The sequence below is a fragment of the Ictidomys tridecemlineatus genome, chromosome 5 (genome assembly GCF_052094955.1).
Source record: "Ictidomys tridecemlineatus isolate mIctTri1 chromosome 5, mIctTri1.hap1, whole genome shotgun sequence".
In the NCBI taxonomy this organism is placed as follows: domain Eukaryota; kingdom Metazoa; phylum Chordata; class Mammalia; order Rodentia; family Sciuridae; genus Ictidomys; species Ictidomys tridecemlineatus.
In genome coordinates, this window is record NC_135481.1 from 177,370,526 (window position 1) to 177,383,445 (window position 12,920).

The 12,920-nt window shown below is 43.8% G+C and overlaps 1 protein-coding gene across 1 annotated transcript in view; it reads left to right on the forward strand.

The window, feature by feature from the left end:
* Chmp4b (charged multivesicular body protein 4B) overlaps positions 1 to 12,920 on the forward strand; it is a 41,502-nt gene that overhangs the window by 24,031 nt on the left and 4,551 nt on the right. The window contains exon 2 of the mRNA XM_005329919.5: positions 12,259 to 12,436. Coding sequence (XP_005329976.1) covers positions 12,259 to 12,436 — 178 coding nt within the window. The remainder of the gene's footprint in view (positions 1 to 12,258; positions 12,437 to 12,920) is intronic.

The window sequence follows — 12,920 nt, forward strand, 5'->3', positions numbered from 1 at the left end:
GCATGATTGGATGTCAAATGTCAGTTTTACCCTGGTAAAATTTCTATATTCCTTTACATGTTTTTTACCTTTGTCTTGGGCACAATTTTCTTAGTAACATTTTGTCCTTCTGGGTCTTGCTTTTAAGATTTGTTAGTCAGGGCCAGAACAGTGTTAATCTAGTACAAGGCACTTATTCCCTACTTTGAGATAAGACCCTGCTGAAAAACTTTGAATTATGAGGCTTTTCCCGTCTGGCTAAGGAACTGTACTCCAGCTGGCCTCTACTTCTGTTCGCTCTCATCCTTTTCAGTGGTTCCTTAGGTAGCTGCTGCTGCTTCGTGTGTGCTGGTCGTTATTCTGCTGTTTCAGGGTTACCCTCTGCAGCTCTCTGCTCTGGTGCCCTGTGTTCTGCCACAGCTACTTTGGTCTCTACAGACTCTCAGCTCTGTCTTGTCAACCCTGATTTGCTGAGGCTTCTTAGTCTGCCGCCTTGTACCTCGGCCTAGAAACTCTCAAAGCAGTAAGGGCTGGGGCAGTCATGGGGTTCACCTTGTTTATATCCTATATTTCAGGGATCATTGTCCTTTTTTGCCTGATATTCAGTGTCTTGAAAATTATTTTTTCATTTATCTTGGGTGGGAGGGTAAATATAGTCCTTCCACTCTATCTTAGCTGAAGCAGAAATGTTTATTTGTTTGTTTGGTTGGTTTTTGGTGCTATAGATTGAACCCAGAGCCACTCTTTACCACTGAGCTACATCTACAGCCCTTTTTATTTTTATTTTTTTATTTTGAGACAGTCTTGCTAAGTTGCTTAGAGCCTCATCAAGTTGGTGAAGCTGGCCTCAAACTTATAATTCTCCTGCCTCAGCCTCCCAAGTTGCTATGATTACAGGCACGAGCCACCATGCGCTGCATTTATTTGAATCTTGTCTGCCCATTCATTATTCACAAGTTTTTAGAGTTTAGTAAGTCACTTTAATCTTTCTAGGCCTCAAATCTCATTTGCAAAATAGGCTAATTAAATGTATTTCTTACTATGATGATTAAATGAAAAACCAACTTTCTGAATAGGTGTTAACTTAGGTTAGTATGTGAGAAAGGAAGAACTCAGAACCAAAGGTTGAGCTCCAACCTTTAGGAATTAAGAAGAAGGAAAGGATTTAGGAAAAATGCACAAGAAGAAATGGCTAGGGCTGAGGATGTGGCTCAGTGGTAGAGCATTTGCTTAGTATGCATGAGTTTGATCTTCAACCCTGTTCCCCTGTCAAAAAAAAAAAAAAAAAAAAGGGAAGAAATGGCTGCCAGGTAGGGGAACCATGCTAGGGTGTCGCCCAGGGTTGGCAGGAGAGGATTTTCAGACAAGAGGACAACACTGCTAGAATTTGTGAGGGCATGAGGCATCTGGGTTCACATTCTGACTGCATTTACCTTTTCCTCCTGAGTGACATCTGTGGTGAGCATTGAATCTCAGTACTGGCTGCCTTTGCCCAGCTGGAGCAGCTGAGTTCAGAGGCTAGAGGGAGTCTCCGATCTTTCTAACTCAGTTTGTGAAATCAGTTAAAATGAGAGAGAAACTGCTAATTTCATTGGACAGGGCAAACTTGATTATGTTTCAGGAAATGGATTGTAAAGATGTTAATTACATTTTCAGGATCACACAAGGTCAACCAGAAAAAGTTGTGTTTTTTAATCTAGTTAGAACCACATGGCTTCCTGTATCGTGTTTCATTTGGAGGAAGACTAGAATATCTACCTTTCCCTTGTCTTTGATGAGAAGTCTGAGGCCCTAAGAAGTGAGAAGGCTTGTTTAGTGACATAATTTGGTTATGGCATAGTTGGAAATGAAAGCCACATACAGGACCATGCTGCAGGTGGTATTTGGACACAAGTCTTTTCAGGAGTTGTTGAAGGAGCATCTATTCAGGACACTTGGCTTGGATTCTTTGTTTATTACCTCTGATTTTGGGACTTTAAGCAAACCTTTGGGACTTCATTTGACTAGCTTTAAATTGGGGATAACCTTAATTGCTTGAAGGCAAGCTGTTGTACCAGATAATTCCTAGCAGTTTCCTCCAGATTAGTGTCAGGGGTTAGAGGGCCAGTCCAGAAGCAGGTGGTGGGCAGTGATAGTTTCTGAGGTGAATGGGAGTGTGCTCCTTCTAAAAGATGACAGCTACTCAGTTCCAATGGATTGTTGCTAGGTGCCAGTGTGGTTTCAGATACTCTGAATTTACAAAAGAAACCTCAAAGATGAATTTTTGTGTGAAATATGTAACATTCAAATTTACATATTAAGACATGTTTTAATTAAGATTTGGGACAGTTAAAACATCTGTGTGGATCTGGGGTTGTAGCTCAGTGGTACAATACTTGCCCCTCACATGTGAGGCCCTGGGTTCAATCCTCAGCACCACATATAAATAAACAAATAAATAAATAAATAAAAATAAAGATATTGTGTCCATCTACAACTATTAAAAAAAAATCTGTGGGCTTCGTGGATGCTCAGTGCTAGCTTCTGAAAGCTGTTTTAATGAAATTCTGTAAACTGTTTTGTGTATAAGAGAGGACCTTGACCTTGGATTTCAGAGCATAGACTTTTTGACTATGACTTTCAATAACTAGGGGTAGGTCACTTTCTTTCCTAGGATCCAAGTTATCCCATCCTGGCCCTGAGTTATCAACTAAGAGCTACATATTCTCTGCTGCCTGCTGTGTCTGGGAAGTGAAACAGCTCTTCTTGGGATTGGGGGTGTCGCTCAGTGGTAGATTGCTTGCCTAGCATGCAGGAGACCCTGGGTTCATCCCCAGCACTGCCAAAAGAAAAAGAAAAAAACCAATCTCCTCTTTCTGTCTGAATAGAATCTAACTGCAACAGAGCTATGGAAAGCTATCAGTTGCCCTTTTGGAAGCCACAACCAGCCACACAGACCTTTCTGCTGGTCCCTTTGGTGGGCCTGATTTCCCTTGGCCTTTTTTTCTCATACTTGGGCCACTCCTGCTGCCTAGTTCTGGAACAGACCACTGCTCACTCTGGGTCTGTGCCTCCTCCCTTGAGGTGGTACCAGGTAGTCACCGGGGAGATCCCAGGCTGACTATCTCTGATAACAAACCCTTTGGACCCTTTGGAATCTCAATGGGGTTAACATAGGGAAAAAGCAAGCAAGTGAAAGAAATGTGGGAAACCTTAAGGTCTTATGAAGGTCCCTGGACCTCTGGCATGTAGAAGGAAGGCCATTAGGAGACAGAGGGCATTGACTGGTAAAGAAGTGACAGGACCTGGCTGAGCATTTTGGTATGCCTTGCCTTTCTTCCTTTCTCAGTGTTGTTAGGGACACAGAGAGGTAGCTTCTGCCCTTGAGGGGCTGCTTGTCTAGGGAAGACATAGGACAGGCATGGGAGAAGACAGTTATCCCTTGAAACCTAGAAAGAAGCATTCTGTAAACTTCCCAGCTGTGTCAAATCATCAGCATAAGTGCAGGGAGATGATAAAGTGATTGAATTTCATCACATGTGCTTTTAACCAATTTAAAATCCACAAGAAAGAAATTTTGTTCAGAGACTTTTACTGCCTTCCCACCTGGATTACCAGTTAATGGAGTTTCTGGCTAGACCGAGAAGCCCCTGGAAGCCCTTGGTATCAGACTGCTAGCTTGCAGAATCTGTGGGATGCAGAGGCTCTCAGATTGCCAGGCTCAGGACAGAAACAGGCCCAGTTGCCTACTTGGGCAGGATAGGTGTTCCTCTGCAGAGAAAGAATGTGCCCTATGCAGACAGGCATATCCTGGCTTTGATCCCAGACTGGCACTATATAACCATATGACTTAGTGACCTTGACCAGCCTCAATATCCTGATCTGCCAAGTGGAACAATAACAACTCCTGCATAGCCACTGAGCACATACCACTCATGGTGGTTAGCACCCCTCATAAATGTTAACTCTGTTTTATACAGTAGCGCTCCTTTAGCAGCAGTTTTGCCTTTTGCAGTTTCAATTACTCACAGGTCATCTGTGATCTGAAAATATTAAATGGGAAACTCCAGAAATAAACAATTCATAAATTTTTTATTAGAATATATGGTTCTAATTTTTCTGCTTTATTATTGTTAATCTTTTATTAAGCCTAACTTATAAACTGAACTTTATGTACATACATGTGTGTATAATAGGAGAAAATATTATTTATAGAGTTTGGTACTATCTACAGTTTCAGTCACCTACCCAGTTCTTGGAACATAGCTCCCACAGATAAGGGGGACTACTTACAGGATTATATTTTTCTCTACCACACTCTTTCTTAGAGAGACATGCTAAGCCAGGAGATGGGACAAGAACTGGAAGCTAGATTCCAGAGAGCATAATGGACACCAGCAGGGCACGAGAGGCAGAGGAGGAGGAAGCAGGCAGGAGAGAACACCACGCTCATCTAGTGTCTTCATAGAGCTCATCCGTCCTGGGCGTAGTGGTATCACACCCATTTTGTATCTGTTGAAACACATTCAGAGTTGAAGTAACCTACATGACACTCAGAGTTAGAGACAGGTTTCTGACCTGGTTTTCTTACAGTGCTGGTAAGCTTCAGCCATGGTAGGGGTGACAAAAAATGATCAAGGTGGTTTTAAATTTACTTTTCCCAATGTGGTTTGCAAATGGTTTCCGAGGGGTCGGGGGTTGTGGTGGTGGTATGTTCTCTTCCCATTAAAACAAGTTCTGAGAAATCCTGCAGTTACAAATACAAGTGGCAGACACTTAGCGCTTCACTGTGTTTCAGGCTCTGTGCTGCACATCACATACTTGCCTCATCCTAATCCGACAATAGCCCTGTGTGCTGGTGCTGTTGTTATCACGGGGATTTTGAGGTTAAGTAATTTGCTTAGGGGGACTTGATGGTGGAACTAAAAGTTGAAGCTGGAAAACTGGATAACCTTAAACCACTATTGTAATTTGAAGTGGCCCAGCTTCCTTGACTGCTCAGGTGCCTCATCAAGCCTTGTAATAGAACACCAGTTGTATATGCTATTTTAATGATTTTGGGTGGCACAAGCCCATAATCCCAGTGACTTGGGAGGTTGAGGCAGGAGGATCACAGGTTTGAAGCCAGTCTTAGCAACTTAGTTAGTGAAACCCTGTTTCAAAGTCAAATATAAGAAGGGCTGGGGATATGGCTCAGTGGTTGAGCAATCCCTGGTAAACTCAGTCCCTGGTACCCCCTCCTCCCAAAAAAATAAATAAATGATTTTGGAGCATTTAGTATTTTGTTAGTTTGTTTATTGTGGTGCTAGCTTATTTCTTCTTTGTCCCTGTTAAGATAATAACGGGCTTTCTTTTTCTCCAGTTTTCCTTCGCAGTGAGTACTGTACTCCCTGTGTGTTTGCTGATGAAGTCAGCAGGGCTTCAGACTCTGACTTCCTGGTCATACACAAATACTTATTTTACCATCTCTAAATGGAGCATATTAGCTCCCGGCCACAGAGAGCACATTAGGGGAACAGGGAGATATATCACAGAGAAGGAGGCTGCTCTGGAAAATGTGTCTGTGCCTCTGGCCTCAACCACCCTGCTCACAAGTGCCTGGGAGAAAAATATAGCAGTGTTGGGACAGCAGTCCAGGACTGTTACAGGAGGAGGCATTCAGGCCTGCAGGTGAGCCTGGACACTGAGCAGTGGTTGACAGAAAACGGTCTGTTAGGGCTTCAAAGGTGCATTTTGGTTTCTGAGCTTTTTTTTTTTTTTGGTGGTTCTGGGATTGAATTGCATGTTAGGCAGGTGCTATACCACTAAACTACATCTCCAGCCCCAAATCTGAGAATTTTCTGTAAGCCTTATAGATCCATGCTATTCTTGCCACCTCCGTACAGGGTAGAGAAATGAGAGCCCCACCCTATCTCCATTTTCTGAAACTGTAGGTAAGATCAGTAGCACCCATTTGGGAAAATACTCATGACCCAGACCAATTAACACCTCTTTTCCATTCTTTCTTTTTCTTCTAACTGGGGACTCTTCTAAGAGCAAATTAGACAGCTTTCTGATTCTTAGCATGCACTTTTTTTTTCCTATGGGATACTGGAGATTGAGCCCAGATCCTCACACTCATAAAGCAAGCACTGAACCATATCTCCAAGCTTTTTAAAATTTTATGTTGAGACTGACCTTGAACTTGGGATCCTCCTGGCTCAGCCTCCCAAGTAGCTGGGATTACATGTGCCACCAAGCCTGACTTGACAGGAACTTTTTTTTTTTTTTTTTTGGTAATGGAGATTTTACCACTAAGCTACATCCCCAGCCTTTTTTGCTTTTTAATTTTGAGATAAGGTCTAAGTTGCTTAGGGCTTCGCTGAGTTGCTAAGACTGGCCTTGGACTTGCTATCCTCCTGCTTCAGCCTCCTAGTGACACAAGCTTTTAAATGGGGTTTGCAAAGAGAAGAGTTTTGAAATAGAGTGAAAGAGAGTTAGGCAGATATTTTCTTATGGCAAAGGGAGCTGCTGGTTTATTTTTAGCAAGTTAGTTTGGAGATAACAGAGTTGAGGTAGCAGAAGGAATTCTGAACTAGTTCTAGTCCTGATTCTTTTTCTGACTTTCTGTGAGGTCCTGGCAGCCTGTGCCCACTTCTGCACATCATTTTTCTCAGTTATATAATGAGAAGAGTTGGACTGAATTCAGTACCTCTGAGACCTCTCTGTCTTTGATACCAAGATTGTACTCTTGGGGCTGGGGATGTGGCTCAAGCAGTAGCGCGCTCGCCTGGCATGCGTGCGGCCTGGGTTCGATCCTCAGCACCACATACAAACAAAGATGTTGTGTCCGCCAAAAACTAAAAAATAAATATCAAAATTCTCTCTCTCTCTCTCTCTTAAAAAAAAAAAAAAAAAGATTGTAACTCTTAACTGGTCAAGTTCATACCACATTGTCATGTGGTGCAGGGATGGTTGCTAATAACCAGCAGGTTTCTACAGGATGAGTTTCTTTGGCATTGGTTAACTTTGTAGTTTTGACTTTCAATATCTTGTTCAGATACAGGAGGCAGATGACAGATGATACCCCTACCCACCCCACCTCTGGTAAAGTGACTAGTGGCTTGAAGGCCAGATGTGGTTCTCCTTCCTGGCTTAGGGTTTCCTCAGCATCTGAAGTCGATTCACAAGCATAATGAGCCAGAAACGTCTGAGCGATGGGGGGAGGCAGGGAGAACCGGGCTCTCTGGGGCTCCCTCGCCTCACTTGCCTGGCTGCCTGCCAGTGCCCTGTTGCTTGCCCCCAGGCTGCTGAGGGTTCTTCAGAATTCTCCCCCTAGCTGGAGTTCAGTGTTGCATTTGTGTGTAAGTGTCCTTTGGAGTATGCTTGTGTTTGTTGTCTTCTTCATGCTGACAGTGGGCACTTCTTCCCTCCCATCCCTTCTGTCAGATGCCTTCAAATGTAGGATCTTGGTCTTTGAAAGAGCTGTGGACCCCACTGTGTTTAGTGAGAGCAGATCACTGGGCCCTCCTCTATATGCCAGAGACTCTGCTAGTAGGGATTGCGTGGTTATGACTTTGTGGCGTCTTAGACACACTCTGGGCTATTTGTCCCTGTGCTGAATTTCGGGCACATTGTAGCAGGCAGCCTTGCCTTCCTCCTCACACCACTTCAAAGCGATGTTGGCCTTTGCTTAGGAGAGAGCCGTGTCCTATCTAGTTGTGTGGAACTGATGTAGTCTCTGAAAATGATTTCTGTGGTCACAACAGATGCCTTGCAGAAAGGGTTTCTGATCCTAAGTGAATGTCTTTCCCGCTGGTCTCTTTGCTTCTTAGGGTGTCTTTTCTGTATCTTTCTCCCAAATAGCTGTTGGAGGGTCTAATGAAGCAACTATCTGGAGACCAATGTTTATTTCAACATGGTTGGAGTTGTTTTTGCTTCAGCTTTCAGAGCCAATAAAGCTGGTTATTAGATTCTGTAATTGCTGCTGTAATTACTCTCTTGGAACCAGCAAAGGCATAATTAAATATGGAGATTCCAAGGACTATTTTTTCCATCTAAAAGCAACCTCTTAAACTTCTATCAGCCTGGTCTGGGTTAGATTTCAGTTATTAAAGCCATTTTGTTTACAAACGACACTGGGAGTTCTTTGGCAGAAAAGGAATTTCTTTGGCTACCTCTTTGAATATTTGGTTTAGATGAACAGCCCCTCATTAGTCAAAAATAAGAAGTAGTACTAGGGATCTAACCTGTATCCTCTGCCTACTAAGCAGATACTCTTCCACTGCACTGAATCCCCAGGCCTTAAATGCTTGTTTCTAATCTAACCATCAGGAACTTATAAACCTTAGGCACAGCATTAAAAGCCTGGATGTTTTTATGTGAACATTGGGCTTGGCCTTTTGGACTTTGGCTACATGTAGAAGCAAATCTCTATGGTCAGGAATATGGTTGTGTTGGAGGAAGTTTTAAGAAGGATATTGTTCAGGAAGGGTATCGCTTACCTTTAGAAGCAATGGGCTCCTCTCAGCCTTCTGTGTACCCCAAGTTACACTCCACTGCGGTGCTCCAGGTTGTACAGGATGGGATGGTTCCAGTGCTGTGACTATTTATTGACACATATTCTTGCAGCCCACATGCAGATAAGGTTACTTTATTTGTGAATCATGTTTAGGCTTTTCTCAAGATATACCTTTTCTTTTTGGCATTTTCAGTAAGTTGAGAAATACACGTGGAAGTTAGATGGAGTAAAAAAGATCAGCAGTCCCTGAACCCACCTGGAGGGGAGGCAGCTCCGTCAACCTTGTAGTAGGAAGAGGCTGCTGGAACCAGGCTCCTTGCTGGGAACCTATTCCCAGTCTCAGAGGGGTACACTTCATGGTGAGTAGCTTATAGAAGGTCCTATTTGATGAACCAGAAGAGATGCAGGGAGAGGATCATGCCAGATGATTGCTCTAGTCTGAGTTTCAACAAGATGCTGTCATTTTTCCTCTGAGTCAGAATTGCACCTCACATGGGGAACCCTCGCCAGAATACAGGTGCTTCAAAAATGCATTTAATATTGAACATCATATTTTAGCCTAGCCTATTGTAAATATGCTCAGGATACTTACATTAGCCTACAAGTGTGCAAAATGATGTAATACAAAGCCTACTTATAATGAAGTGTTGTTGAATGTCTGTGTAATTTATTGAATACCATACTGAAAATGAAAATCGAAGTGGTTATATGGGTGTGCATTTGCACTGTTGTAAAGTGAAAGATTCTAAATTGGAGACTATGTATAGAAATCCTATAAAACAGATGAAAGTAGAGATTCAGTTTAATATATACTAGGCACATATTGTGTACCCAGTCCTTGTGCTAGATGTTAGTCTGCAAAGATAAATAGTATTATCACGATTCTTCATTGCAGGGTGTCTCTTGCTTATCTTCCTTGTGTAGTGGTATTTGCTTCCAGATCATTTATTGGAAGATCATGGGGGAAGCTGAGAAGGGGAGGTGGAGGTTAGAGAAATTTAGGATTGGCATCAAGAAGTCACTGCCAGTGGACATGTTTTAACAAGCTGGGTGTGGGAGCACAAGCCTATAATCCTAGCTACTGGAAGCTGAGGCAGGAGAATCACAAGTTTGAAGCTACCATTGGCAACCCAGCAAGACTCTGTCTTAAAATTAAAAAGGGTTGAGGATATAGCTCAGTGAAAGAGCATCCTTTTGTTCAGTGCCCACCCCCTGCCCCACATACACACAAAAAAGAAAAAGTAGTTCTAAATTTGTGATGTTAATATGGAAACAATAACTTTATCTTTTTTTTAATTTGAAATTTTTATTTGTTTTAATTAGTTATACATGACAGTAGACTGCATTTTTACACATCATACATAAATGGGTGTATTCTTCTGGTTGTACATGATGTAGTTACACCAGTCGTGTAATCGTCCATGCACTCAGGATAATAATGTCCGATTCATTCTACTATCATCCCTACCCTCAGGCCCCCTCCCCTTGGAAACACTTTAATTTTTACAGATCAGGATGTTGATGGTATAAAATTAGCTTCATAAACATTTTATCAGGCTCCTGTTACACTTGGGATACTAAAAAGCAAGACTGCTCCATCATCTCTCTGTTTGTTCTTGAGAACTGTCCCTGAATTGCTTGCTGTCATTCTGAGCCTGTGGTAGGGAACAGCAGAGGGCTGGGAGTTACACAGACAGTGGCTGAGCCCTCCCCTCCTCACATCACATAGCTGGCCTGGGTGTCTTTTCATCCTTTTGACCCACACTGTCCGTGTTAGAGTGGGGTCTGGCTCTCTGTCATCACTGAGTGCCAGAAGATTCAATGAAATGAGGTGGGTGGGATGCTGCCCTGCTGGTGGCAGGCTCTTAGAATGCCTTGGTGAATCTAGAATGGTAGATAAGGGACGGCTGGAGTGGGGAACCTGGGAAAGGGTGTCTCTTATCGTGGTTGTTGAAGACCTGGTGCTAGGCCTCCCAAGACCCGGGTTTATGAAGAGAATCCCAGTCCCTTGATTCTGCAGGTCCTTTCAGGTCACATGAAACCATGTGGAAATTTTGTCCTGGGGGCAGATGGAGGGTTTGAGATTTTTCAAGCAAAGGAGTAGTTGGTTTTCACTCCCTCTTCTGTTCCACAGTCCCCTGGGCACTCACTGATGGATTGGTAGCCCCTCCAGGGCAAGATCCTGCCCTCTCAATCAAGTGGGAGGCACAACAGAAAGGCAGGACATGCATGGACCTGGGATCCACACCTGGCTTAAATCCCTCTCCACTACCTTGACGACCTGGACTGGGTTATGGAACCTTTCTGAACCTCAGCTTCCTCTTCTGCCTACAGGGTTGCTGTTGTGAGGAACTTCTGTAGCATGCATATGATTTAGTGGTGGCAGGAGGTGAGGGTTTTCAGCAAGGGTTTTGGGGTCAGCCATTTTAGTGATTCATGTCAGGATCAAGAGAGAAACAGATTAAGTGGCCTTTCAGATTTAATGAGGCACATTTTATTGTTCTTCACTTTTGCTGCAAGTTCTCTTTAGCCTGCTTTATCCTTTGGCTGGGGGAGTTCTTCCTGGTTGTTTCAGCTGTTGCTTTTGGAGGACCTGTGGACACTAACGTAGAGGCCAAGCCATTTTCCCTTGGCGAGTGGTTCTCAGGAAGGAATCCTAGACTAACAGTGTATGAGAGTAGAAGAAATTTATTAGCTATTCATGTTGATGTGACAGAGAAACCACAGCCCTGTCAGGGAGGTGATTGTAACCTATAGCCTGCAGTAGGTGGCTCTGGTTTTGTAGCTCTTGGACCTCAGGGAGCGCATAGGCTTGTGTGTGTCTGTGGGCCTGGTGCTCCTGGACCTGAGGTGGGGTTGGGCAGCCCGCACAGCCCAGTGTGGCCCAGCTCAACCATTCCTTCTGCCTCAGGCTGCTGAGGTGCCTTTTTGCCTTTGATGCCCATCTAAGATGGGTGCTGAAAAGGGGAACTGAGACAGTAACGGGAAGGAAATCTGGGTTTTGAGAAATGTGGTTTTGGCACAGCTTTTTCATAAATTCATTTGGGTCAAATTGCTTGCTTTGACTGGGTCTTTAAAACAAAATCACCCCTACAATCTTTTTTTTAATATTTATTTTTTAGTTTTAGATGAACACAATATCTTTTATTTTTCTGTGGTGTTGAGGATCAAACCCAGCACCCTACGTATGCCAGGCGAGCGCACTACTGCTTGAGCCACATCCCCAGCGCCCCCTACAGTCTTAAGAAGCCAGGCTGGGCACTGTGGCACATGCAAACATAGAGTTGTTGGCTTAGCATTTTAATGTGAATTCGCCTAGTATTTGGTATAGGCATTTATTACTTTTAGAATTAGTTGGTATTAAATGGTGCTTTGATTTTGCTTTATAATAATCAGCGCTGCTGGGCTTTAGGAGGGTGTCTACATGTTAAGGTGCTAGGTATTTGCATACATTATTTATTTACTCTAGTGAACCTAGCAGGAAGCTTACCAACTCACCAACATCTGGGAGCTGGAATTTGACCTCAAAGTGTTCTTCTTCTGGCTGCTTTGGTTTGGGTGTGTGTTGGCAGAGGTGTGAACTTTTGCTTGTGTGCTTGCTCCCTGGCTGCATTTTGAGGTATGCAGATTTTTTGTGTTTTCTTAGAAAATTGATGTGCTTTCTTTAGAAGAGAATATTTTATTAACCATTGGTTGTAGTGGAGGCAACAACTGAGGTCCCAACTGGGGGAAGGCTCAAGTGACTTCTAGAACATCTCCCAAGTCTGGACTCTCTGAAATCATGTTCTCTCCCCATGCAGCGGCCTTACAGGCGCTGAAGCGCAAGAAGAGGTACGAGAAGCAGCTGGCGCAGATTGACGGCACGCTGTCCACCATCGAGTTCCAGCGGGAGGCCCTGGAGAACGCCAATACCAACACCGAGGTGCTCAAGAACATGGGCTATGCCGCCAAGGCCATGAAGGCTGCCCACGACAACATGTACGTGTCACTGCTGGTGCAGGGGACATCCAAGTCCAGGGAAGCCCTGGCTTGCCGCACACACTCAGGCTGTGTCCTGGGGTGGACCCCTTGACTTATTTAAGCACCCGAATTTGATTTAATTTGCCTTCTTTTGGGGAGCCTTCTAAAATGAATTATAATTATGAATCCTGTCATCTTTGGAAGCAAAACTCGTGGAGTGAAAAAAATATTTTTTTTGCCTGATTCTTTACTATTGTGATGAGCGTACTTTTTAAGCTGGGAATGTCCTTAGGAAGTCTTCTCATCAAGGGAGAAGCTTGTATCCCAGAGGAGGAAGGCCACACACCCTGGGTTATGTGTGAGCATGGACAGAACTGGGGCTAGAACCAGTGGTCGTGACTTTGCCGTCACTGTAGGGCCCTGGTGTGTGTGGTGCTTCCAGGAGCTTTGGATCTCCCTGCTCTTCTGTCTGCTTGTGGTGGAAACTTGCCTTTTCCCTTGT